Consider the following 26,848-nt stretch of genomic DNA (forward strand, 5'->3'; position numbering starts at 1 on the left):
GAGTTCGTCGTTCGAGCTCTTCTCGAGTCCTCCCGTTGGATAAACTGATCAGCCCCAATCTCTCTAATTAGTGGACCACTAAAGGGGTAGAGTTTAGACCCGTCAGCACAGTCTAGCTCAAAAGTAGCAGACTGAAGGGTGGCTCCTTGTCAGCCACCAGCACAACTACCTTTTTACTATACCCACTAAAGGACAGTTAAGCCCAAACACTAGCCAGCTCGTACACTAATTATTAAGATTGACTAAAGGACCAGCAGTCCAACCTAGACTCTAGCCGCACACACACACACACAAATACCAAGAACACGGTGAATATAAAATATTTGCGCTAAGCCCAGATTTTTAAATAGTTTTTTATTTACGAAATGTATTAAACACAAAGTCAAATATAATATAAAAATTTAACACAAAAATTAATTAAATCTTACAAAAATATAAAGTTATTCTTACACCAACGACCTAACCCGTAACTCGACGTTTCTTCGACAAAACGTCCAGTCTCGTCTCGCCCAGTCTCGTTCCCCTATACTTTTCATGTTACCCTTTTATATTCTTTTTCCCACCATTATTAATTTGCTTACCCTGCATTTCCCTTTTATATGGAATTATTATATTGCTTACTACTATTGTAAAGCTTATATTATACTAAAATCGACGTATTCAATACTTCCTCATCTAATTACTACAGAGGTCAAATTTTTTTTTTCATAATAAAGTATATTACATTAGCTTTAATTTAAGATATATACATATAAAAGTGTCAGACCTTTATTTATAAAAAAAATATACCAAATGATAAATAAAAACATCAAGCATCTATAAAAAATGAATTATATTGATTCGGTCATTTTTGAAAAAGTTATGGCACTTTTAAGTAAAAAAAATTGAAAAAATTTCGAAAATTAGCGATTTTTAAATTTGTAATTTTTTTGGAGGTTTCCCCCATTTACGGGGAACGAGGTAATTTTTTTCAAATTTTGAGGGTAATGTCTTCGACTAGATACGATTTGTGATCTTTTGACGTATCATTTAAAGAAATCGGTTCGGTGAGAGCTGAGAAAAAGTGGTAACAGACACAAAAAAAAAACACATCATAGTAAAACCAATACCTTCTCAGCTTCGCATCGAAGCTAACACTCGTATGTTCTATACTTTAATATACAGAATGTTTCAAAAATGTATATTGTGCCTATTTAATATACAGTTGCTACATAAGTGTAAAACAATAAATACTTATGTTATACACTTTTGGTACATTTGTATATAAGAGTTATAAAATTTTCACTTATGGCATCTTTGTATTTAACATAAACGTTAGACAAACTATAATAATTCTTTAACTTTTTCAAAGCTTGTTATTAATGCATTAAGTAAAACATTTTCCAATTTTGAGCTTTTCTTTATCAACCCTAAAAGATCACTATAATTCAAAGGCTAATTATAATTTTTTGTTTGTATAAGTTTTTAAAAATTTTACTATAAAAACTCATTTTTTCTTATTAAAATCAATTCTTTGGGTATTTTAAAATACACATAATCTGAGACACACTGCTCAAGATTCTTACTCTCTGGGATTCTTTTTAATTTGTTTGAACTTAGAATATTTGTTCAAATTAAACGGAATCTTGAATAAATATAAAGTGAATAAAAAAAATTGGTGTCGAAACCCGGGCCTATTTTTTTTTTTAATTGACATTTATATCATAATAAAAAAAAATAAAATATTACTCAATGAACAAATACATTTAAAATAAAAGATTCACCAAAAAAAAATTTACCTTAAATTTATTGCAAGTTCCGTTAAATTTAAAAAAATATTTTAAGATAGATAAAAATCACCAAATAAATAAATAAAAACCCAGCACAGGGGGATCGCGGCACAGTGGTGACGTGACATAGTTGGATCAAGTACTATGATATCTGACAGTGATTAAAATCACTATAAAAAAAAAAAACGCTTCGATGCAAATTTTTAGATAGTGTTTAATTCTAAAAAATTGGTGGATTATACCAAAAGCAACATGTTCTGCTAGTTCGTTATTAATATCCTGATTCAGATAAAGTATGTCGAATGAAAAAGGGATCATTAAAAAATATTATTTCTCTTAAAAAAATTATGTTGATCCATACACTATTCAATAAGTTATATCATTATAAAGTTAAAAATGTAAAAAATAAAATCGAGAATTTTTACACAATAATAGCATTCGGTAGCTATTTTCACCGTGAAGACAAAATGAAGTCAGAAATTTTTTTTTGCATAATAAAGTACATTACATTAGCTTTAATTTAAGATATATACATATAAAAGTGTCAGACCTTTATTTATAAAAAAAATATACCAAATGATAAATAAAAACATCAAGCATCTATAAAAAATGAATTATATTGATTCGGTCATTTTTGAAAAAGTTATGGCACTTTTAAGTAAAAAAAATTGAAAAAATGTCGAAAATTAGCGATTTTTAAATTTGTAATTTTTTAGGGGGTTTTCATCATTTACAGGGGATAGGGGAAAATTTTTCAATTTTTGAGGGTAATGTCTTCGACTAGATACGATTTGTGATCTTTTGACGTATCATTTAAAGAAATCGGTTCGGTGAGAGCTGAGAAAAAGTGGTAACAGACACAAAAAAAAAACACATCATAGTAAAACCAATACCTTCTCAGCTTCGCATCGAANAAAAAAAAAAAAAAAAATAAATAAAAAAAAAAACACATCATAGTAAAACCAATACCTTCTCAGCTTCGCATCGAAGCTAAAATTAGGTTTTTATTCATATTTGAGCAATATGATAGTTTAATATTATTGCCATTAGAGATACTTTTATGTATATGTTAGTGTTCAATAGTAAAACCGAACGATATGGAGATTTTTCTTATAGTAAAGCCATGGCTGTATCGATAGACTAAAAATAAATAAATTATGCATATTAAGATAATCTAATTAATGTATATATGCATTTTTAGATGAGGGTAGAAGTAATTAAATGTAAAGAGCACTTCATTGATTGCGCGAACCACAGATCTTTTGATATAACGAACATTTGTGATAAGGTAGAAGTAGTAATGCTTTTTGCTGTCATTGATTATAAAAATCAAGAAGTTAAATGTCCACTAAAAGTAAGATTTTATTCTAATTACAAAAAAAATTCAAAATATTTATAAATATGTTATGTAATTACACATGAATTACGTTTAACGGGATAAATTTAAATATAAATGAATAATTAATATAAAGGATGTTTAGTAAGTAAGAAAACATGTTTTTTGTTACAAACAATCAGAATAATAGAAACCCGTTTCCTTACTTACTGAACACCCTATATAATAACTAGGTCCACCTAGGTAGAGCTCCGCCACCAGACTCGGTATTCTATGGGCATTCTATTGGTACATTAAGCGCTACCGGCAGTCTTTACGGGTAAGATAGGGCGGCGGTATATACCAAATAAACACCGGTATTTATAATTATCGGTTGTTCTAAGTATCGGTTATCCGACTTTTTTGTAACATAACATTTTTAGAATCAGATAGTCAAATTAATGTATTATAAATTTGTAGTGGATCTGACAACTCAGATAATGAAGATTGAGATACTAATGATATAAAAAATGATTACCGATTTATCTGGGTATTAAACCAAATAGGAAAAATGATAAAATAAAAAAAGTTGTATTAGTTTACTTTATAAGGCTTCCTTTTTGGGCAATAGGATTAGGTTAAAATACTTGCCTTTTAATTCCGATGTACAAAAATATGTTAATATAACTTTGAATGCTGAGAATGTATAAGACAATGAGATAAAATGCAAACAATATTCAAGTAATAAATAATTTATTTATTATTGGCAAATATAAAATTAATTTTATTTAATTGACTTGTTGTATTACTTAGAAAACGAGCGTCACTAAAAAAAAAATAATTAATAAACTTATGAAGGTTTAAAATTAGATAAAAATGTTAATAAATTCTATCACTTTGATTAATGATATCCGTTTCTAATAAAATAGCTATACAGAGTGGAACAGATCTAACTGACAACTCATATAACTTATGATCTACATAACATTTTATACTTGTTTTTTTTCAAATTATTTTTACAATATAGAACTATATTTAAAATATGTTTTATGTTATTTTTCTCAATTACCAAAAATATTACGTTATACAGCATTTTGAAATTTGTTAAATTTTAATTTTTTCTAAAATTTTCCTGTGGTATCAAATATTAGTCCATATTATGTAAAGTACAGAAGTAAACACTTATTACGTTATTTACTAGTAACACTACGTCATTTATTTTCCATGAAAATTATTAACATTTGAATAAGCCTTTGTAATTGACATGAAAAAACAAGTAGAAGTATAATTAAGATTATTAAAAAAAATTATAAAAACATTGTCTAAAACATGTTGAGTTTTTAATTAAATTAGTTCTAAAAAATATTTTCTGTTCTTCGCATATAATTTCCACTGAGTAATATCGCCGAGTGTTCTCTTTAAAAAAAAATTGAAAATCGAAGTTCGCTAAGTAATTTTTACAGCATTGACAAATTTTTAATGTTTTATTATATAATAAGATATTTATGTATATTTTGAAATTATATTAACAGGGTGAATACATTTTAAAAAATATGACACTCTCGTCTAAATCATATTCAACATTGTTCGCGCCAACGGAGTCATGGTGGAAGAATGCATATAATTTATTAATAGAAGTATTTGACGAAATGAATTCACAACTTGGCAGTTTCAGTACAAGTTTTTATTATTTGACCTATCGTAGCAAAAAGAATTAATATGATATAATTATGTTAAGATTATTATTAAGATAATCATATTAATTAATAATAAGATAATATAATTATTTGTAGAAGATTGTAAAAATATTAAAACTGTTTTAAGTGTTGATTGAGCATAATTGATATTTAATTATATTTGCCTTTAGTATATTAATAAATTAAAATAAATTATATATCTTTAAAAAGTAATTAATAAACAAAAATAATTTATGTATATGAAGCAAGTTTTAAAATTTTTTAAGTATATAATTTAATTTTGACTGTTGCACTAATTATCGATCGTATTTTTGCCGTACATTGTAGTAACTAAATTTTTTCGTAATTGCATTAAAAAAATATTAAAAATATTAAATTAAATTTAATTAATATTCTTTCTAATACACTTCGTAACTGGTATAATTTTACTCCACCTACTGGAATGTCATAAATAATATATGTCACTGAAAATTTGCATATTAAGAAGAAAAATTTTCACACGAGGGAGGGATTATTCATAAGGAAAATTTTTTAATCCCTTCAAATTTTACATAAAAACATGTATTAAATTTTATAGTGGGGGAAGGGCATTTGCTTATATCGTTACTTTTAGTATTACTTATCGATAGTAACACAAAATTTGAATATTCCCATGTAAAATACATACCGCTAATCAAAAGTATAAAAAAAATTGAGGTAATTATGCCATTACTTCTTTGAAATCTTGTATTATGTTCTTCATTATTGTAATTAAGGTATTAAATGTCCTTTAAAAGTGAAATTTCAATTCACTAAAAACTTATTTTTAATATTGATAATATTATATTATCAATATAATATATTTCAAAATATATACAATATTATATTATAGTATTCATTTTTTGAAAAAAGTAACTTAATTTACAGGAAAATTTAGAAATAATTATTCTTAGCGTAATCAAGTATATTGTGCTTTTTAATATGTCACCGAATTTTTGTAAAATTTAGTTCATGTATAAAAATAGTTTCATCAAAATTTTAATAATCATTGAACTGCTTTTTCACAAACCCATACTAATATGAACACGTATTGATAAATAATAAAGTTATGCCATTAATTTTTAGCAACGTTGCACATTTCTAGTTTTTATAATAAATAACGTTAACTTTCATATTGGTCATATTTTGACCAAGTGTTATATTATAACACTTGATCAAACATTTTATGTTCAATTACTACATATGTATTTTTTTAATACATGTGAATTTTAACATTATTTACAATAGTGGGATCAATATTCTGTTATTTTTATTAATAAAAGGTAATTTTAATTCTAAGTTGATATTTAGTAAAGTGTTGACATTTTTATTTCATCATGAGTTTTAATTTTCTCGTTAATTTAATTTTAATTTGTATGTTAATTTTAATAATACTAGATAATTTAGAGGCAACAAAATGTTCATGGCCAAGCTTATTTAAGGTATTTTTATTTTTTTTTTTTATTAGGTATATAATAAAAATTTTATGAGAAATAAAGAAAAGATTTAGCTCTGCTTCAAGCAAAAAAAAAAATTTCTCTATAGAATATCATAACATTTTATATGTTGTAAATCGGCAGAGATGTATGAAAAGAATAAAAGGCTGTAATTTATCGAACTTAACTACATAGTTATTATATTTTTAAGTTATGTTATCAAAATTCTCTAAAAGAGTAGTATAATGCAGCAAAACTTTATACCTAAAACTTAATATTTAGTTATCAAAAGCAGATTGGATTATTTAATTTTAATTTATAAACTTATATCTTCTAAATATTTTCTTAAAAGTTTTTTTTAGATATTATGCTATAAAACATAATTAAAGCGAATGGAACATGTTTTGTTTTATTAAAAACTCAACTGAAATAAAATTAAAAGAAAAAATATTCGTGGAACGTAAAAATAAACCTAAATTATTTCATAAAAATTAAAAAAAAACGAACCTTTTTCTACTAAAATGAGTTTTTATTAGTAAAATTTAATTAAAATTTTTTAATAATTTTTTATTTGTAGGAAAATAATTCGGAGATGTTGTTCTGCGAGTTTACTTACAACGCAGAATTCATAAAATTACTACCTAAGCTAAATACAATGGATAACAAGAAGTTTAGTTACAGTAGAGATGATATCAACAAGTTAACTACACGATACAGACATTACAGAAAAGAAACCATAACAGGATACAAAAAAAAATTACAAAGCGTTCAGTGTACAATTGGAGTGATTGTTAAATATCTGTTAGATCATTATAAAAAATTTAGAGTAGAATTGAAAAACGGAACAATAACTGTGAAAGATATTCTCGAGTTAAACAATCGACATTTGAAACAAATTTCTAACATGCTATCAGTTTTTTATCAAGCAAAAACTGCACCACATCCTTGGCTATGGTGGTTTTATAGTAAACTTTATGCACTCAAACTCAATTCGAATTTAATTGAAAATGACTATTTCGATGATGAAATTTTAAGAATAGAAATATTAAATTTTTTAAAAACATGCGAAGCAAACCATTATTTACCCAAGACTTTAGCTGATAACTCTTTCCACATAAAAGTTCAGAAAAATGTAATGGTTCTAACGAATGAGATGATAGGTCCTCTATTCGAAAATAAAGCAATATCAACAGATTTTAATGACAGAAACAAGTTTGTTTTAGAAGATTTGTTACTGATATTGAAAAATCCGGAAAACTTTCTGTTTGGCTCTATTATTGACCTTAATATCATTTGGGGCGGAACTTCGTTAAAATTAGAAGAAGCCAAGTTATCTTGTATTAAATATTTAAAAAATCGAAATTGGGTCAATGAGCCATTTGTTTGCAATGATTACCATGATTTAATAGCATTAATACTACAGGTAAGATTATTGAGTTATGCTTGGAAATATTTATACATCTATCGCACGATAATTAAGTCCATTGTGAAATTACCAGATAACGAAATAAATGCGGAGATGATGCAAATAACCATTGCCTCTGAAGAGTTTTATTTAGCGTACATGGAAGCTATTGATTATATTGATCCAAAAGATAAGATATTTTGGAGGTTTGCTTATTTTTTACAAAAAAAACTTCAAACTGATGAAATAATACTAGATGCAATAATAAAGAGTACTTTAAATGAAATGATTTCAAGACTAATATCTTTAAGTGTTAACAATGTACTTGATAATATGAAAAGATCCTCAATTTTGAACAATAAGGAAGAACTTACCACTAAAATGATAAGGAAAAATACATTTGCGTTGAAAAATGAAATATTTAAAATCAAACAAGAGATTACACCTTGGAAAATGTTTTTTATTAATTTTTATCGGAAAGGAAATATTTCGTTTCATCACTCATTTTACTATAACGAACAAATGTCTGATAGTGAATTTGGCTGGTCAACAATAAATTTTAATAATATACTTAAGCTAATTTGGTAGTTAACAAAAAAGTATATGAGATACACATTTTCATTTAATCACATTGAAATAAATATTGATAGATTTAATAAAATATATTAAATTTATTTAAAACGACTACATACTTTAAAAATTTAAATAACATTTTTTTATTAATTTTATAAATTATCACACAAGAGTTATATAACCGTCAATTTTGTATATTAAACCTTATACATTTTTGAAAATGTATCAAGTTTTGTTGACACTGTTTATAAATATTTTAGTTTTATGCGAAGCTGAAAAGGTATTAATTTTATTAGGATGTGTTTCTTTTAAATTCATTTAAAATTAATTAATGGGATGGAATTAATTAAGCAATCCTAAAAATTGTATTCTTGTTACGCCGATGTAAAGTAGTATAATGATTTAAATTTAAAAAAAGTTTATGGCTCTTGCATAAAAATCTCTATTTTTTTAATAAATGGCGTACCTAGGCTCTTCATACGGGGGCGGCGAAATGTATTTTCTACCAACCCATCAGTTTTGTTACTACTTTTATGTTCTTAGAGTATCCCCTTACCCTCGTTGTATTATGCCTCTATAACTCTTGTAATAACAAGTATGTGTGTGTCATAATACATTTTAACTAAAACAATGTAATATAAAATAAATATAAATATATTAAATATATATTAAATTTAATATAAAAAAATATTATTAAAAAAAAACGATAGCACAATGAAGTCGTGGCGCAGTGTGGACGTGGTATAGTTGGAACAAGTATAGATAATATGTGACAGTGAATAAAATCACTATCATAAAGAACACTTCGATGCAAATCTAAAGATAGTATTTAACTTTAAGAAATTGGTGGATAATATTTAAAGCAAAATAAATTTCTATTTATTTTCTATTTCGACGGCCTATTATCACTGGACTACTCATTTCACCTACCTCGTGTTCTCCTTTGTCAAACTCATACTATATATACTCTGCCATACTCTTAATTATTCTTAAATCTTTTTCTTCAAGAGCTGATTTCCATACCTCTTGCCTTTGATTAATATCCTCCCTATTTTCTCCTATTATCACTATATTGTCAACGAGCAACATGCACCACGGCACCTCTCCTTATAGTTCTCTAGTAATTTCATCCATTACTATACAAAATAAGTAAGGGCTTAAAGCAGACCCTTGGAACACTCCTACTTATACCCTTGTTGTGATCTCAGTTTGCTCCGCTGTCACAGATTACTTGGGTTAGTCTTACCGTGTGTGACTTGTCGGCGAGCGGTGTCAAGTCATCTGTTATACTAACTATCTATATTGTTGAACGAAATTAACCTGAAGTGTCGTTTTGTTTATAACTTTGCGGGAAAGATTTAAGATACAAATTCAGTACTTAATATTTATTAGTGATTTATTTTAATTGATATAATTGAATCGTAAAATAATCGTAATAATAATTTATATAACTAATAGCACGGCGACGAAATTACAACTAATTGTTATGTCAAATAATATAATATTATTTGACCCAAATATGCACAAGTCGAGTGGTCAGCTATGTGCTGGATCAGCAAGACTTGTGCAATAGTTCATAACATCCTAAAACCTACTGTTATTCCTCTCACACTTTTTATTCTGGTACAAGTGCCATCATTTATATTCTCTATTATATTAATGTATCTTTCGGTACTCCTTTTTATCATTAAAGCCCATTTTAAAATCTCTCTCGGTTATCTATTCTCGCTTTCTCAAAATCCTCTATTGTTTTAGCGTTATCTTTTTTAATGTGATTTTATTAACATGATTCTTTAACCACCTTATGCCACCAAATATTTTTCATACTTCTACTGGCGTTCAACGGGTTCTACTGTTTTATTTTTTTTCTTTTAAATCACAGCCTCACATACCTCTTTCTCATTAATTAAATCTACCAGTCCCTCGTTCCACGAGATATCCTCTAAGTGTTAGCCACAGCAAGATCATACGATAGGGCGAAATCTAGGATTCTTCCCTCTAAAATCATACCATCCATGTACTCTTTCATATCCTCTCCTCTAATTGTCTATATGTCCATTCATATATCGCGCATCACCTTATCCATTACTCTCCAAAACACTTCTTTGTCTATTTCATCACACCCTACTCGTGATGCATAGACACTTACTACATTTAACACTTTTCCCTTGAAAATTAATTTTACCACTATAATTTTGTCACTTTTCTTAGCTACTTCTACAATTTAATTTTTCATCTCCTCATCCATTATTATCCCTACACTATACTTTGTATTAGGCTTACCTGAGTATATTATTGTATTATCCTCACCTATTTCCCTTGCTTTCTCTCCCTTCCACTTAGTTTCCTGCACATAACAACTGTTCACATTTTCCCTCTTTATTACTTATACTAATAATCTACATTACCAGATAATGTTCCAACATTCCAAGTACCTATTCTTTTTATTTATCTTTCTCTCTCACACACGAGTCCAACCAAAAGTTAAGTGGATATGCCTCTACACCGTTGACACTATAAGCATTGGGTAGACCTGTATATGAATGAGAAATATGCTTAATCTAATTAGTGAGCATGACCGACTTAGGCGCAAAATATACAACCAACAATTAATTCAAAATGACGTCCCACGTATATATGTTGAGTTGTAAATATTTAATATTTATATTATTATATAATAATACCGTTTTGATTTAGTCTCATTTTTTTAACTCATTTAAATTTAATAATTCATAGAAATACTATAGATTAATTTATATTTTAAACTGACACTATAGCTAGAAATATATCCTGCTACCAGAACTTTTTCTCTTATAAGCTGCCAAAATAGACATCTGTTAAAAAAAAAAATAAATGAAATTAACATTGTTAACTATGTCTTTTTATAATAAACCCAACCCAACCACACACAGACGAGAGTCGAATAAAATAGAAAAATATCATTAAAAAATTAAAAATTCTTAATAGCCAAAATAGTGTTAATTCAATGTTAGAATATGAACACAAGTTTGAATACTTGTTAGTATACCTTAAGTTTAATTAACAAGGTATGCAGTAATTTTTTATCAAAATGTAATAAAAGTTGCAAAAAATAAAATACACAGTACTTAACACAAGTTCCGCGATTACTATTATTATAAATAATTTTACAATGCAATGTTTTAAAGTAATTAGTATAATTATTACTTAAAAATTATATTACAGAAATACAAATGGACGCACATGCGCGTACTATGACAAAAACGTGGACTATAATCGAGCATATTGCTTATTCTTATTTATGCGATAAAAAAATTCCAATGAGGCTGAAAGGTAAGTTCTATAAGACTGTAGTGAGCGGTGGTTGACAAGAAAGTAGATCAGAGAATGAAAATGCTTAGATGAATGAGTGGACTGACTATAGAAGATAGAATAAGGAACAAATATATAAAAGAAGTATAGATGTAGCGTCAATCTTGGATAAGATCATAAATTTAGATGATTTGGTCATGTTATTAGGAGAGAGTAATCGGAAGCTGTAAGAACAGTTATAGAAATGAATATTGAAGGAACAAGAAGTAGAGGAAGACCATAAAAAGAATGATGGAATGTTATTGAATATAATAAGAGGAAGGCTGATGCGTGCGTAAATGAAGTAAGATATCATATTAAGTGGAAGTTTTGAAGATTTGAATTTGCAACAGATCCAGTTTTTCAAAAAAAAAGAACAAGTATCTCTTTTTGTTAAAAAATGTTTGAAAAACTGCTTTTTTATTATATTAATATTATAATCATACTTAAAAATTAAAGTATAGAGGATGTATTAATCATTCTGCATATAGTCATAATATGAACAAAATTTCTGAAAGATCAAATTTAATTTCTTCACTCCTTAACATTTTTATTGCCATTAAATAAATTTAAAAGCCATAGAATTACATAAAAATCAAGAAGCCACACAAAATTCAAAACATTAAGAAACCAAAAAAATGTTAAAGGATGGAAAAATTAATTTTGTTGTATTTTTATGGCTTTTTAATGTTTTACATTTCTATGGCTTCTAAATGTTTTGCATTTCTATGGCTTCTTAATGTTTTACATTTTCTATGGCTTCTTAATGTTTTACATTTTCTATGGCTTCTAAATGTTTTGCATCTCTATGGCTTCTTAATGTTTTGCATTTTTATGGCTTCTAAATGTTTTGCATCTCTATGGCTTCTTAATGTTTTGCATTTTTATGGCTTCTAAATGTTTTGCATTTTTATGGCTTCTAAATGTTTTGCATTTTTATGGCTTCTAAATGTTTTGCATTTCTATGGCTTCTAAATGTTTTGCATTTCTATGACTTCTTAATTTTGTTGCATTTCTATGGCTTCATAATTTTGTTGCATTTCTATGGCTTTTTAATGTTTTGCACTTCTATGGCTTCTATGCTATATTTATGTTAAAATATTCTATTTTATTATATATTAAACTTTAAATTATTATAACTTTTTGAAAAATGTATGTATCAACACAAGTTTTTATTTCTAAATACTATATAAATACCCTTTCTTTCGACATACTTTTATTTTATATCAAACAATTTCCCTTTATAAAGGGGATGTTCAAAACTTGAAACATATGTATAAAAAATAGGACTTAAATTTTGAAAATATTTCGTGAATACTGCGTCTTTTAAATATATGTTAAAATAAAGTTTCTTTTATGGACTTGAAGTTCAAAAAAAAATATTTGTGTCGACGATCTATCTTCTATGTGCAAATTACCATTGAAGTTGAAAAAAAATATGATTGTTTTTTATTTTGGTATAATTCACCCATTTCTTAAAATTAAACACTATTTATAGATTTGCACCGAAGCGCTTTTTATGATAGTATTTTTAATCATTGTCGCATATTATCTATACTTGTCCCAACTATGCCACATCCACATTGTGCCACAACCCCACTGTGCTTCCGTTTTAAATCTTATTTTAATAAGATCATTTCATGGGCAATATGAACTCTATTTAAGTCACTGCTTACAAATCACTAAAATGATTTTGATTTTTGTTAAAAATTTTAATTAATTTTGCAGTTTGCATGTTAGTTGAAACAGTTTGAAAAATTGACTAAGGAAATGTTCTGGTAAACTTTCAGTTTATAGCTTGTACTATTTCCTAAAATATTATGGAAAATTTTTGACCAAAGTGACACTAATAAAGCTGACCCTTAAAAACCATAAGATGAGTTTTGAAAGATTTTATTTACAAATCTGTCTAGAACTCACGCGTTAAATTATTTATGATTTTTCAACAGTGTTAATTAATTATGACATTGTGCAATGATGTACTATAATAATAATATCAATAATAAAAAAATGCCTTTAAGAACATTATATGCTCTATAATATTTGTATTATGATAGAATCGTCGAGTCTTATGAAAAACTTTTTTGTAGAGTTTTTAACGTTTTGTTTTCTTTATTTTTAAAAATCAAGGTTATATAAAAAATCATAATGAAAAAAGTCATATTTTGTCAATTTCAAAAGTGTATGGTGATTCGAAAAATATACAACTTATTAGTAAAGGTTAAAATGATAATTAAGATGACTTTAATATGATTATATTAAAATTAAGTTACATTAACTTTTAGAAGTATAGTGAAGAAATTTTGTTTTTGCACCGCAAATTTGACACACATAAAAATCAATTTTTACTATTATCATATACACATGTACTTTTTTTTTGTCAAATATATAGATTTTTTCTCCTTTGCAATATCAAAAAATAATAAATAAATATTATGAATACTCTAATTTATTAATCTTTATAAATTTCTTTTCTGATAAAAAGTATTTTTCATAAATAACTATGAAGTAATTAAAAAATATAAATAAATATTTACATTTTTTTAGTACATTATAACATACTAACTTGTTAATATTAGTAAGATAACACTTTTTAGTATTTTTAAATGTATTTCACTTTGTTAATTATAAATAAATAAAAAAAAAATCATTGTTAAATAAAATAACACTTTAATTTTTTAATAATTAAAATTATTTATTTATTTATTTATTTATGTATAATATACGGGTGTTAACCCTTTAACAATTAGAATATTTATAAGTACAGTAAAAATCATTAATAACATAAACAGTTACAAAAAAAGAAATAATAATGACATGTTTGTAGTGAATAAAAAATATAATAAAATATAAAAATAATAAATTATACAAGAGAATTTGAATTTAAATTTAAAGCCAAATAAACATTCTGTCTGAATACAAAACGCGACATAGAAAAAAAATCGATATGATCCATAATTCTGTTAGCCAAAGATAGAGCTCTTGGGAAAAACGAGGAGGAAGTATAAATATTTTTAGGAAGAGAAATATGAAAAAAATTAGATTTTCTTAATACGTGAGTATGTACATTAAAACCAATGTGAGATAATAATTCTGGAGAATAAATAAGACCATTTAATAAGTCATATAGGAACATATCCGCAACATTTCTCCTCAAATCACAAGATACGATCCCCAATTGGGAAATCTGCAACTTGTATGATTCTCTTGAGATGGGTATATTTAATTTAAAACATAATAATTTTAAAAACTTATACTGAACATTTTCAATTCGACTGGTACATGATATATAGTGTGGTGACCAAACAATTGATCCATACTCAAGATGAGATCTAACCAAGGAAAAATATAAAGTTTTTAAGGCATTAGTATTTTTAAAATTTATCGTGCTTCTATTAATAAAACCAAGCATCTTAAAAGCTTTTTTAATAAAGGTGTTAATGTGGGTGGAAAAATCCAAATTAAAATTTAAGATTATCCCTAAGTCTCTGATAGAGGCAACTCTTGTAACTATATTACTATCAATCAAATAATTATAGGTGATTATATTATTTATTCGGGAAAACGTAATCACACTACACTTATTTATATTTAATGGAAGGTGATTAACACGACTCCATTCAACAAATTTATCTAAATTTGACTGCAATTTTATTGCATCTTTTGGTGATTTAATAACTGAAAATAATTTGACATCATCAGCAAATAATAGAATATTAACTGAGCTATCAAAAATAGATGGTAAATCATTTATAAATAGTATGAATAAGAGGGGACCTAAGTGCGACCCTTGTGGTACACCAGAAGTAACCAAAAATTCATTAGAAATAAAACTATTAATTTTAACCACCTGGGTACGAGAACATAGGTAAGATTTTAACCAATTAAAAAATGTACCATGAATACCAACACAAGATAATTTATGTAATAGAATATTGTGGTTTACTTTATCAAACGCTTTCTGAAAGTCTGTATAAATAGTGTCCAATTGAACACGTTGATTTAAAGCCGAAAGAATTTTCTCCTGAAAAAGTAGAATATTTGTAGAAACTGACATTTTGGGTCTGAAACCATGTTGGTTATTAGAAATGAGGGGAGTCATAATTAAAGACAATTTTTTTGTAATTAGTGCTTCAAACATTTTCGGAATTATGGACATTTTGGAAATCGGCCTATAACTTGTAACATTATGTTTATCTCCAGATTTATATACTGGTGTTACAAATGACCTTTTCCAAATGTTAGGGAAATAACCCAAACTTAATGATTTATTAAAAATCATATGAAGCGGACGAACAAGAACCGAGCTACAATTTTTTAAAAATATAGGTGGAATACCATCAGGTCCAGTACCAGCATGAGCATTTAAAGAATTTAAATAATCAACAATTTCATTCAGATAGATAGTCCAGGAGTGTAAATTCAAATAATTATCAGATCCACCAGAAGGGAGAGGATCAAGTCCATTAAAGAGCGGAAGATCTTTGGTATAGACACTTGAAAAATAGTTTGCAAATAATTGAGTTGTGTCTAAAATATTAGTAGAAGATGAGTTATGGTAATTTACACAGTCTGGAACAGAATTATTAGACTTCTTTAGAGAGTTAATGTAATTCCAAAAAGGTTTGATATTTGTTTGAATACTGTTTTCAATATTGGAAATATATTGAGCATGGCATATATTAATAAGATGTTTACATTTTTTTCTTAAAATAGAGAAATCATAATAATTAGTATCAGAAGGGAATAATTTAAATTTTTTATGGGCACATTTTTTTTTAATTATACAATCTCTGAGTTCAGAATTTGCCCATATAAGTGTATATTTATTATATATTTTTGTTTTTGGCACAAATAAATCAAAAGAGTGATAAATAATTTCATAAAATTTTTCAATAAGCAATTCAAAAGATAAATTATAATTCAGATTAAGATCAAAATCAATACTCTGAAGAAAATGAGAAATATCATCAAAGTTACAGTTTTTAAAGTTATAAACTAATGGAGATTCAAAATGTTCATTACCCAATGAATTATTAAATTGTATTATAAAATCTAATGGTGGATGATAATTATCAATTGTAGGAACAAGAGATTCTGACGAATGTAAACTATTTGTAAGTTCAATATCAGCACTAATCAATATGCAATCAAGGGTTCGACCACTACAGTTAATTATATGGTTTACTTGTTTCAAATTTAAGAAATTTATATAACAGTTAAAAATTAGAGAACCTGTAATATGATCTTGAGTGATTGGATCAATAGACCAGTCAAACTGATTTAAATTAAAATCACCAGTTATAACATAATTATAATTGGGGTACATTAAATAAATAGACTCTATGACCTCACAGTGCTTAGAATATACATCACAAGAACTGCCTGGTGAAATATAAATACAACCTAAAATTATATTAACATTATTTAAACTAATTTTCAAAAAAATTTGTTAAATACCCATAACACTAAANTTTTCAAAAAAATTTGTTCAATACCCATAACACTAGAGACATTTAATACGTCACAACTAATTTTTTTATTTACTGCAATTAGTACACCACCACCTCGTTTTTTACCATAGGACAAATTATTACGATCATTACGATATAAATTATAATTAGTGAAACCAAGTTCAGAATCAAAAACATTTTCATTAAGCCAAGTTTCAGTTAAACATATTATATTATAATTAACATTCAACAATGCATTGCGTAAAAAGGGGATCTTTGTTAAAAGACCACGGACATTTTGGTAGAAAATATTAATTATAAAAAATTTCCAGCACGGGCATTAAAACGGTTATCTTTAGTCACGATGGTAGGAGTTCCTCTTATGTATTTAATGATTAAATTGATTTCACCATTTGATCTACGAGACTCTAGTTCATCACGAAGTTTTTTCATTTAGTTTCTCTGATAAAGAGTGCGATCCGAACTGATACCAATAGTGGAAGGTGGTTGTAATGATAACAACTTTTTTTTTGACTTCAATATTTCAAACACATCAGCTGGTGTGCTAAAAACAGCTTTAATTGGACGGGGATTATTTTTACCATGAATACCAAGACGAATAACTTTAGACGGTCTAATATTCCCACTAGTAATAATCGAATCAATTACATTACTCACAAGATTAGAGTCATGATTAACTCGGTCGACTGCATTATCAAGGTTGGACTCTGGAACGTTGTAAAATATTAGATTAGATGCTCTGATATTGCGTTCGCCGACTTCACCAATTATAAACTCCTCAGAAAAATTTTGAGCGTTGTTATTTTGCTTCTGACTCTTTAGTTCATTAACTTCAGCTAATAAACGATTAATTAATAGTTTAAGCTCGGGAATATCACGCAAACCCTTATTGCATGCTTCGCAAAAAAATTTCAAATTTCGATTCTTCAAACCAAGACATTTTATTTCACTATTATTAAGACCTGAGCATTTGTTATGTGTTAGAACGTTACAGCCATCACACTTAATAGGAACATCAAACTCAGCAAAACCAAGATTACAAATATAACAGTTTACACTATTTGAAGCCATAAGAAAAGTTACGAATAATAACAATAGAATAAAATAGTAACAAAAAATAAGCACAACCTTACGGTACGACTGTACAATTACAATTAAAATTATGATAACATAAGATTATCAAATATTATATAAATATAATTTATATTATATAAAATCTACAGTTAAATTTAATACTATTTTATCAGTTAAATCTTAGCAAAACGTACTTCAAATTTTACATGGTTAGTTATGTACGAATTACATAATTTTGCAATCCTTAAAATTTCACGTTGTTCTTGAATGCCCTAAAACAATCCAAAAGTGTACTTTCTAGTACACGTTTAGAAAATAAATACGGACCTTACTTGTACTCATTCTCATACTTTATAATAAGACTTATTTTTTAAATTTTATTATTCATTTTGATATTAAAAATTGTTTATTTAATTATATTTTACATTATTTTTAGCAAAATATTAATAAGTTATTTGTTTGAGATGTACAATTTCCCGTAGCAATGTGAATAATTATCTTATTAATGGTTTTGGTTCTTCAGTATCATAAATTTCTTGACCCAGCTGAATTGCTGCGATTATAGGAAAATTGGAATTAAGCCATAGTGAAAATTTCAATAGGATATTGAAGACTGATAATGAAATGCTGCGTAACCATGGTATTGTAAATAGAAAATTGTGAATGAATTTATGAACGTTGTAAAGCCACAAGTTATACCAACTAACAATTTTTTTGTTAGGCAAACCACACAGCTCATTTGTCAAATTTATCATGACTTCAACGTCAATGATGGGAATAATTGGCTTGAAACCATCAATCAATGATCTTGCAATGACATCAAAATCTCTTGGTGGCTGTTTGAGGTATGGAGCGTAAACATCACTCAAAACTAGTTGGCAAAGATTACGAACTTCCTCTGAAGTGCCTTGGCATAAATTAAATCTAAAATTAGACAAATATTAGTAAAGTAATTACTGGAAACAGACAATTTTTATTTATTTAGTATGTTTATATGCAAATACATTAAAAATGCTTAGATGGATGAGTGGAGTGACTAGAGAAAATAGAATAAGGAATGAACATATTAAAGGAAGTATAGATGTAGCCTCAATCGTGGATAAGATCATAAAGTTAGATGATTTGGTCATGTTATTAGGAGAGAGTAATCGGAAGCTGTAAGAACAGTTATAGAAATGAATATTGAAGGAACAAGAAGTAGAGGAAGACCATAAAAAGAATGATGGAATGTTATTGAATATAATAAGAGGAAGGCTGATGCGTGCGTAAATGAAGTAAGAGATCATGTTAAGTGGAAGTTTAAGATAAAGGTAGCCACCCGAAGTATTTGGATTTAAGGCGAGGAACAGAAGAAGATATTTTATGAAAAAATCACAGAAAAAATAAATAACTTATTTATTAAAAAAAAAAAATAATTTATCAAATCACAGATATTTTAGTAAAAACACATTTTTGGAAACGTCATTGTCAGTATTTAAGTTGATACATAGTGTTTTTGCTTGTCACTTAATATGGGAATTATATTTTACCTGTCTTGAATACCCAAAAAGTATCCTAAAGTACGCCACAAATGTATGATGGCTATTTCATCTTCGTCTGTACAATTAATAGATAGTTCTTTTTTTCGCACTAAAATTAATCCCATGAATACAAACTGTGATAATGACATGTCCGTTTGTGTTACGCGGGCACCCAACCCATGCTTACTGGCAAGACGACTCGATGAACCATGAAGTCCATGCACTATTGAAATTGATTTTTGAGATCTACAAATGAAAATTATAAATTAAGAAGTTTATTAATTTTTTATTATTAAAAAAAAAAGTGGCATAGTGTGGATGTAACATAGTTCGGACAATAATAGATGATACCTGACAGCGATTTAAATCACAATCTTAAGAAACGCTTCGATGCATATCTAATCTATCATAAAGTGTTTAATTTTAAGAAATTGGTGGATTATTCAAGAAGCAACACCAATTCTTATTTCATTAATAACATTCTAATTAGTAGTTCTTTGATTTATAAGGACAATATATGAATTCTTATGAATACTTATTATAGTAATTAAATTTGTTAAAAAATGTATATTTAACAATTTAGTATTGTAATTTTTACGGTGATATTATAAAATTTATAAAACAGTTCTATATTTCGTTACTTTAATGGTAAAGGTATTTTAAAATGTAATGGTTTGGTACAACACTTTTCAGAAAATAATTTTTTGTTAATTATGAATAAATACAATAGTATTCAAGGAATTTTCATTCGAATCAAAAATAAATTTTTCTAGATTTTTAGCGCTAATATCAAATTAAAATTAGTAATTAGATTTTTTTTAACACCCCTAATTTTTGATATAATTACTAATTATTTAATAACAAGTATAATATGCAGAACATATTTTATTTAAGGATATTTTCATAGTTGCATAAAAGATATTTGTCTAAATTTCTAAAATTAAGTGTTTTTTTTCAATATTTGGTGACTTTAAGTTCAACTTAATATATAATTCGAGTTCTTTAAACATATTGATAATTAATATCGGTCCAGTAAGAGCTGAGAAATTTTATTGACAGATAAAAAGAAACGCACCACATCACAAAACCAATACCTTCTTAGCTTCATAACAAAACTAAAAATCTACTCAATTGAGTGTTTTTCAAAAATTAGTTGTAATTGAAAAATACCATAAATAAATTCAGGTGAAAGACAAAATAAATTTTTTAAGATATATATTTAATAAGAAATATCTTCTCACAAGCGGAGATATAGTGATGGAATTCTTGATATTCATTGAATTTATTCCATCTTATTAAATTAAAAATCAAAAACAAATTTTGAATTTTTTCAAATTTAAAAAAATTAAGGAAAAAATCTATTTTGGCGGTTAGTGTTTGAATATCGAACACAGACCGTGTACGACAAAAGTGTTATTGATGCGGCAATCATATATTAAATTTGATGGCAGATAAAAAAGACAATATAAGCTAGTTCAAAATTTTAAAGTCGTTAAACTCTATTTTAAAATAAAGTTAACTAAATATTTTATGTCTATTAGATTCAAATAATTTTTATAAGAATCAATGACTACAATACTAATATTAAGGTTTTCTAAAATAAAAATAAATAGTTATAGAGATATAAGTCAAAACAAATATTTTTGAAAAAAAAATATAGAGGGGTATGGTTTCCTAACTACCCTGTTCTTAATACGCTGATGCAGAATTTACTAATTTCTTATAAACACTTTCAAATATATATATTATTTTATTTTTCAATTTATTTTGCAATTTTTACATAAAAAATGCACTTTTTTCTTAAACATTAATATGTTTTCATCACGAAGAAAAATCTTGAGATATATATAAAATATTTATGAAAAAAACATTGTATTGAATCATATATTTTTCAAAAATTTAATAATATTAAGTCTAAATTGAAAATCGAAAATTTAAATACTACAGTGCTTATTTTTAAATACAGCAGGCATTTGCAGATAAAAGACAAGTCGTAGAGACACATTTTTTTTTCAAATTAAATTATATTACATAAGCTTTAACTTATGATATATATATATAAGTGACAGTATTCCCGGAAAATTTCCAAAATTAAGTCGAAAAAGTTAATTATTTGTGGAAAAGTAACTATTTGGATTCTCCCTATGTGCAAGTAAAATCTCATATTTCAAAAAATATATACCAAATGATAGGGTAATACTTAAGGGATCTATAAAAAAAATTCATATTTATTCGTTCATTTGTCAAATAGTTGTGTCATTTGTGCAAAACAAATTTACAAAAAGGCAAAAATTAACGATTTAAAAAAAAAAATTGTGGATTCCCCCATTAACGGGGAACGAAGAAAATTTTTTCGATTTTTGAGAGTTATTTCTTCGACTAGATACGTTGTGTGATATTTTGACGTTTCTTTGAAAGAAATCGGTTCGGTGAGAGCTGAGAAATCGTGATGACGTTAAATAAAAAAGAAAAATTAAAAAAAACACATCATAGTAAAATTCGCATCGAAGCTAAAACATCAATATTACTTTATCTAGAAGTAATTCTAGATAGAAGAATTACTCTGTATATAATAAACTGAGCGTTATTATACAACCCAGTTTTAATTAACGACCCAGATCTGGTTTCTCCAAATCTGACCTTCGGGTATCCTCATATTTTCCGTAATGCCGACCGCAGTGTTCGATAACAATTTTGCGTCTAATCTTTTACAAATGCTATGCAAAGATATGGACATCACGATCTTAGTTAATTTCACATATAATTTTTTAAATGACAAGATAATTTTTAACAAAAAATACCAAGTACGCTTTCGCGTAGAAGCTATAATTTTCAAATAAAGTACTTACTCTGATTTGAAATCTTTTATATCATAAGTATACCAATTTAAAGAATGACGTAGTGTGTCAAAATATCGTTTATAGGCTTTACAAGGTGTATTTGACTTGTTAGTGAGTACAACAACGTCGCAAACAGTGGGTATAGATAGTACCAATAATAAACCTATCAAATTTGTTATGAACACCGTGTACAAGTTATCAATGTACCATTTTTGGCCACTGTAAAACAATAAAAAAATATAATTTTATTATGTTTTATTTTATAATGCCAATATATATTTAATATAAAATGACATATTACCGTTTAAATAATTCTTCGTCAAACCATTCAGGAAAATCTTTAACTCTGCTTCTGTCAACTAATATGTCACGTCCATCTTCTAGAATAAATTTCAACCTTTTTCTCGCTGCTATAGTCTGTTCGTTATCATCACTTTTCGGCATATTTGAGCAATAATTTAGACTTTTCAATAATTATTGTTATTTTTTTTTCCAAATTAATTATAACAGAATAAACGATTTAGTTGAGTGTCTGCTAGAAAAATAAACTTCCACTTCAGATACGTTTAGTATTTGAATGCTATTATTAATCAGTAAACTAACAAAAGGTTATCATTTGATAAAAATGTTTGTATTTTTAATAAATACCACTTTTATATTAAATTTATAGTTGAACACTGTAAGCGACTAAAACAACAGCCACTTTTTATGTGTTACGACAAATAATTGCAGGCAATATTGTGGTTTATACTAATTTAGATTAAAAAAAAACTTATAAAAATATTTACTGAACAGTTTTATGAAAAATGTACCAAAACTAAATTCTATGAAGTAATAATGTATCGCTAGATAATAAGCAATAGAATGTTTTATTTGATTAATTGATTAAATTTTGGCGGCTGTAATAATTAATTATTAAAATGTTAAAGTGATTTAAAACTTTAATCTTTATGGATTATAGTTACAAGTACTTTTATAAGTAGAACTCACCTGTGTTTTACGTTGAGTTTCCTATTTATAAAGTTTTAGACTCAGAAAAGCGTGTTTTTTGCAGTTCAGTATTAAAACCTACTCTATAATGATTCAATTGAGTCAAATGAATCATTATATAAATGTCAAATGATTTGACATTGAAATATAAACTAATCATCAAAAGTACATACAAAATCGGGGCGTGTTTCGAAGGGCATGAAAATTATTATTTCTTTTACTAATGAAATTAGTAATTGTCAATAGATTTATAATTCTATTGTTTTTTAATATCTCCGTTGATTTTGTACTACATTTATTACGCATATGTGTTTTTAATGTGTGTTACTCAATTTTGTTGCACAATGGTCTTTACTTCAGAAAAATGCAAAACTTAGAAGCCATTCGTCTCAGTTTATTTTATATGCAAAAAAAATAAAACAAGTTTAATGTTTCTGGATTTTAAATTTAAAAACATGGCATATAAATTTAATGTTGAAACCGTAAAAAAACATTACGGTAATATATAAAAAATATAGTAATCATCAAAATAGCTATTAATGGCGTGGAGGCGTTTGGAGCAGCTGTTAGATATTTAATGGTTATTCTACCGATAAATTGTTGAAAAACCTAAATTCCATTAAAATAATATAATAGCAATGTAACGTTCATTAAACAAAAATCAGCTGTTGTCCTATATTCTCTAAGGAAGAACAAGCTGTCTATTAAGTGGTATACTCATACTGAATTTTAAAATGTTATAAAAGATATAGACTTAATAAAAATACTTTATAGGTAATGTGATGTTCAAATGAGCGAATCACCATATATTTTTAATTTTAATGCTCACGTATTTTTTCGATTCTTAATGAAAAAAAAAAACAATTGGATGTCATGAAACTAAAGTCAATTACTTAACCGTTTTTTTTTTTGTGTAAACATGTTGTTAAAAAATTTACATATTCAACATACCTCTCGGTATAATCATAATTTAAAAAAAATGCAAGACGATAGAGAAAGACGTGACAATTATGGATTGTGTTAGTGTAACCTGTCATTGGTCTAATTTGTCTTGGAAGCGGTCACTGCATAAAACACACGCACATTCTTGACAAACAAGGTAAGAGCTGATAACTAAGCGGTCAACAGTCGTGTGTGGTACAAATTCAAAAATGTATACTGAGATGGCTATCGCCAAACCCAAATGGTCAATGTTGTATCCAAAAGTTATTGCCGTTTTAGTGCTATTAATTATATTATGTTGGTTCTTAAAATCGCATGAAATAAATAGCCATCAGGACAAGGGCAAACTTTAACCAAGCATCAATTATTTTCGTCGATTCATGTTTTATCTTAAATCAATACGTTCAAAAATATGTTGACCGAGTATTTTAGATACCTCTAATACTTGTGAATTTATGGACTAAAAAACTTTTTTTTTAATTTAGGTGACTTGAAATCAATAATTTTTTAATGGTTTATTAATAAATTAACCTTTTTAAAAGTTTGTAGAATTTCAAAAAAAAATATAATAATATTCAACTACTTTACTGGAAAAATTGCTCAAATGATCACTGTGATAAAAAATATAATATTACATGGTTTCTCTAAAATTGAATTTAAGAACCTTAAATATACTTTTCTTTTTATTAATAAATATAAATTAAATCTGCACTTGTATAGATTGGATTTGCTATAAAACTCTCATTTTTACATGATTAAATTTGTTATTCAGTGTTTATTCGAATTTACATGCTAAAATGTTGATAATTTAATTAGAATTAATGACTATCAATAGTTAGCATGAATTGAACATGATAATATACGATAAATACCAACTACACATCTTCTAGAATATAATGGTTAAAATTCTAAAACGATTGTGTTCAATTCATAATTCAATGTTCATTTTGAATATTTTATATTGAAATAGAAAGTACTTTTATCAAATTTACGTCAAATTATGATAATTATATTTATTAAATAAAATAACATAACTAAATATCTAACCTCCAATCGGACTGTGTTGCTAACATTGGCAAACAATTACTCTTTATTGATAATGCCCAATTAAGATAAACGAACGTGCCTGTTATCAATTAATGACACGTTAAAAAAATAAATCGTTGATGTTGAGACCTTCGTCGAGTTTTATTGTGGTAGAAATATTAATAACGATGTGTGAGAAACGTCCGACGCCTGTGGTCAAACGATACGATGAAAATTACAGTTAAAACAATAGTAAAAACATACTGATGTGCATAATTTATGGGTAGAAGGGGTCGGTTCAGTAGTACATACTCGATGAATCAGTCGCCCATCTCGTTACATTATTACAATATCGTTAACTAAAAACAATTATATAAATCAAAGTAGCCGCTAACCAGGCAGATAGTGTGAGCCCAGGGGTCGTCTCGTGTTTGTTTCATTTGGTCGGTATTTCTTACTTCCAATGCGTTCAACACGGTAAATTATAATGCATTTTAAAGTATATATGTTCACGCAAACAGTAAGTTATTAATTTAAGTGCGTCCGATTAAAAGGGAAAAACATCTTTTAATGCTCAACTAATACAAACTTTGTTTTATGACAAAACCACATATATATATAAATACTAGCAAAATAAAAAAATCTAAAATTAAAATTGCGTTAAAAATACTAATTTTAAATTAAAAAATATTTATCTCGAAATAACACAAAATTTACTAAAAAATCGCGAATGCGTACTTCAGGAAGAATGTTACCATTATCAATGCTAAACACATACTGACAACCCGACAGAAAAAAATCCTCTCATAAACCTTTTGTGACCTTATTACCTAGTCTAAAAAATCATAATCTTAAAAAGTTGAATATTCTCCAATCCTAAAAACTACTCCATTATTCCACGAGTCATTTCATCTTATTTTTTAATTACAAGTAATTAACTTACTGAATTAGATACACAAAATTATTACGGGAAAAAAATGATATTAATTGATTAAAGTGATTTAATTATAAATTTTAATCTTCAGTACTGCTAAAATTTTATAAAATACTACTAAATCTTCTAATCAAGTCCTATCTTAATGATCAAATATTTTGTACTTGCCAAGCAAATGATTAATCTACATATTTTAAATATCTGTAGGTGTTCCTTAGGAAAGTAATCTTTGCTCTAGGCCTATACAACATTTATACATCTGATATCCCTTCTACTAACCAAATATAATTAGCAATATTTTTAAACGATCTTGCAATTTTGACCTCTAACAATGCTCTAACCTTGCGTCTGAAGCCTTCATAAATACCTAGATAAAATTAAAAATTATTAAAAAAACTGACAGATTAAAATTAATTAAGATAAAATCCACGAGTGTTTTTTTTCTCTAAGAAATGAACAGTGCTTGTTACTAAATTTCAAAAATATTTCTATATCAATTGAAACA

The 26,848-nt window shown here is 26.6% G+C and overlaps 3 protein-coding genes across 4 annotated transcripts in view; 2 read left to right on the top strand and 1 right to left on the bottom strand.

Annotated features, from left to right (window-relative positions):
* The window catches only part of LOC126898393 (uncharacterized), a 6,892-nt gene extending 1,830 nt beyond the window's left edge, over positions 1-5,062 (top strand). The window contains exons 3-4 of one of the 2 annotated variants that reach the window (XM_050672370.1): positions 2,971-3,123; positions 4,617-5,020. In XM_050672370.1, coding sequence (XP_050528327.1) covers positions 2,971-3,123; positions 4,617-4,802 — 339 coding nt within the window. In that variant the 3' untranslated portion in view covers positions 4,803-5,020. Of the gene's footprint in view, positions 1-2,970; positions 3,124-4,338; positions 4,535-4,616 lie in introns of those variants that run through there. The other variant, XR_007702244.1, reaches the window with a different exon arrangement.
* A 978-nt stretch (positions 5,063-6,040) lies between these two features.
* Positions 6,041-8,319, top strand: LOC126899126 (uncharacterized). Its single transcript, XM_050673681.1, has 2 exons — positions 6,041-6,241; positions 6,813-8,319. Exons 1-2 carry the CDS (start codon positions 6,137-6,139, stop codon positions 8,226-8,228), a joined length of 1,521 nt encoding a protein of 506 aa, XP_050529638.1. The 5' UTR covers positions 6,041-6,136; the 3' UTR covers positions 8,229-8,319.
* Positions 8,320-18,478: 10,159 nt separating this feature from the next.
* LOC126900093 (uncharacterized) lies at positions 18,479-23,460 on the bottom strand. Its single transcript, XM_050675550.1, has 5 exons — positions 23,442-23,460; positions 22,753-22,986; positions 22,461-22,670; positions 19,621-19,857; positions 18,479-19,015 (listed from the first exon to the last, which is right to left on the bottom strand). Exons 2-5 carry the CDS (start codon positions 22,893-22,895, stop codon positions 18,586-18,588), a joined length of 1,020 nt encoding a protein of 339 aa, XP_050531507.1. The 5' UTR covers positions 22,896-22,986; positions 23,442-23,460; the 3' UTR covers positions 18,479-18,585.
* Between the last annotated feature and the right edge of the window lie 3,388 nt (positions 23,461-26,848).

This window comes from Daktulosphaira vitifoliae, unplaced genomic scaffold (genome assembly GCF_025091365.1).
Source record: "Daktulosphaira vitifoliae isolate Bord-2020 unplaced genomic scaffold, ASM2509136v1 Scaffold_2, whole genome shotgun sequence".
NCBI lineage: Eukaryota > Metazoa > Arthropoda > Insecta > Hemiptera > Phylloxeridae > Daktulosphaira > Daktulosphaira vitifoliae.

Bases quoted from the DNA above. Each gene is read 5' to 3' on its own strand.
- LOC126900093 (XM_050675550.1), bottom strand. From the start codon at position 22,895: ATGCCGAAAAGTGATGATAACGAACAGACTATAGCAGCGAGAAAAAGG. The intron at 22,671-22,752 runs GTAATATGTCAT...ATTGTTTTACAG, and splicing joins GACGAAGAATTATTTAAACG to TGGCCAAAAATGGTACATTG. The intron at 19,858-22,460 runs GTAAGTACTTTA...TTTCATTTGTAG, and splicing joins ATAAAAGATTTCAAATCAGA to ATCTCAAAAATCAATTTCAA.
- LOC126899126 (XM_050673681.1), top strand. From the start codon at position 6,137: ATGAGTTTTAATTTTCTCGTTAATTTAATTTTAATTTGTATGTTAATT. The intron at 6,242-6,812 runs GTATTTTTATTT...TTTTATTTGTAG, and splicing joins CATGGCCAAGCTTATTTAAG to GAAAATAATTCGGAGATGTT.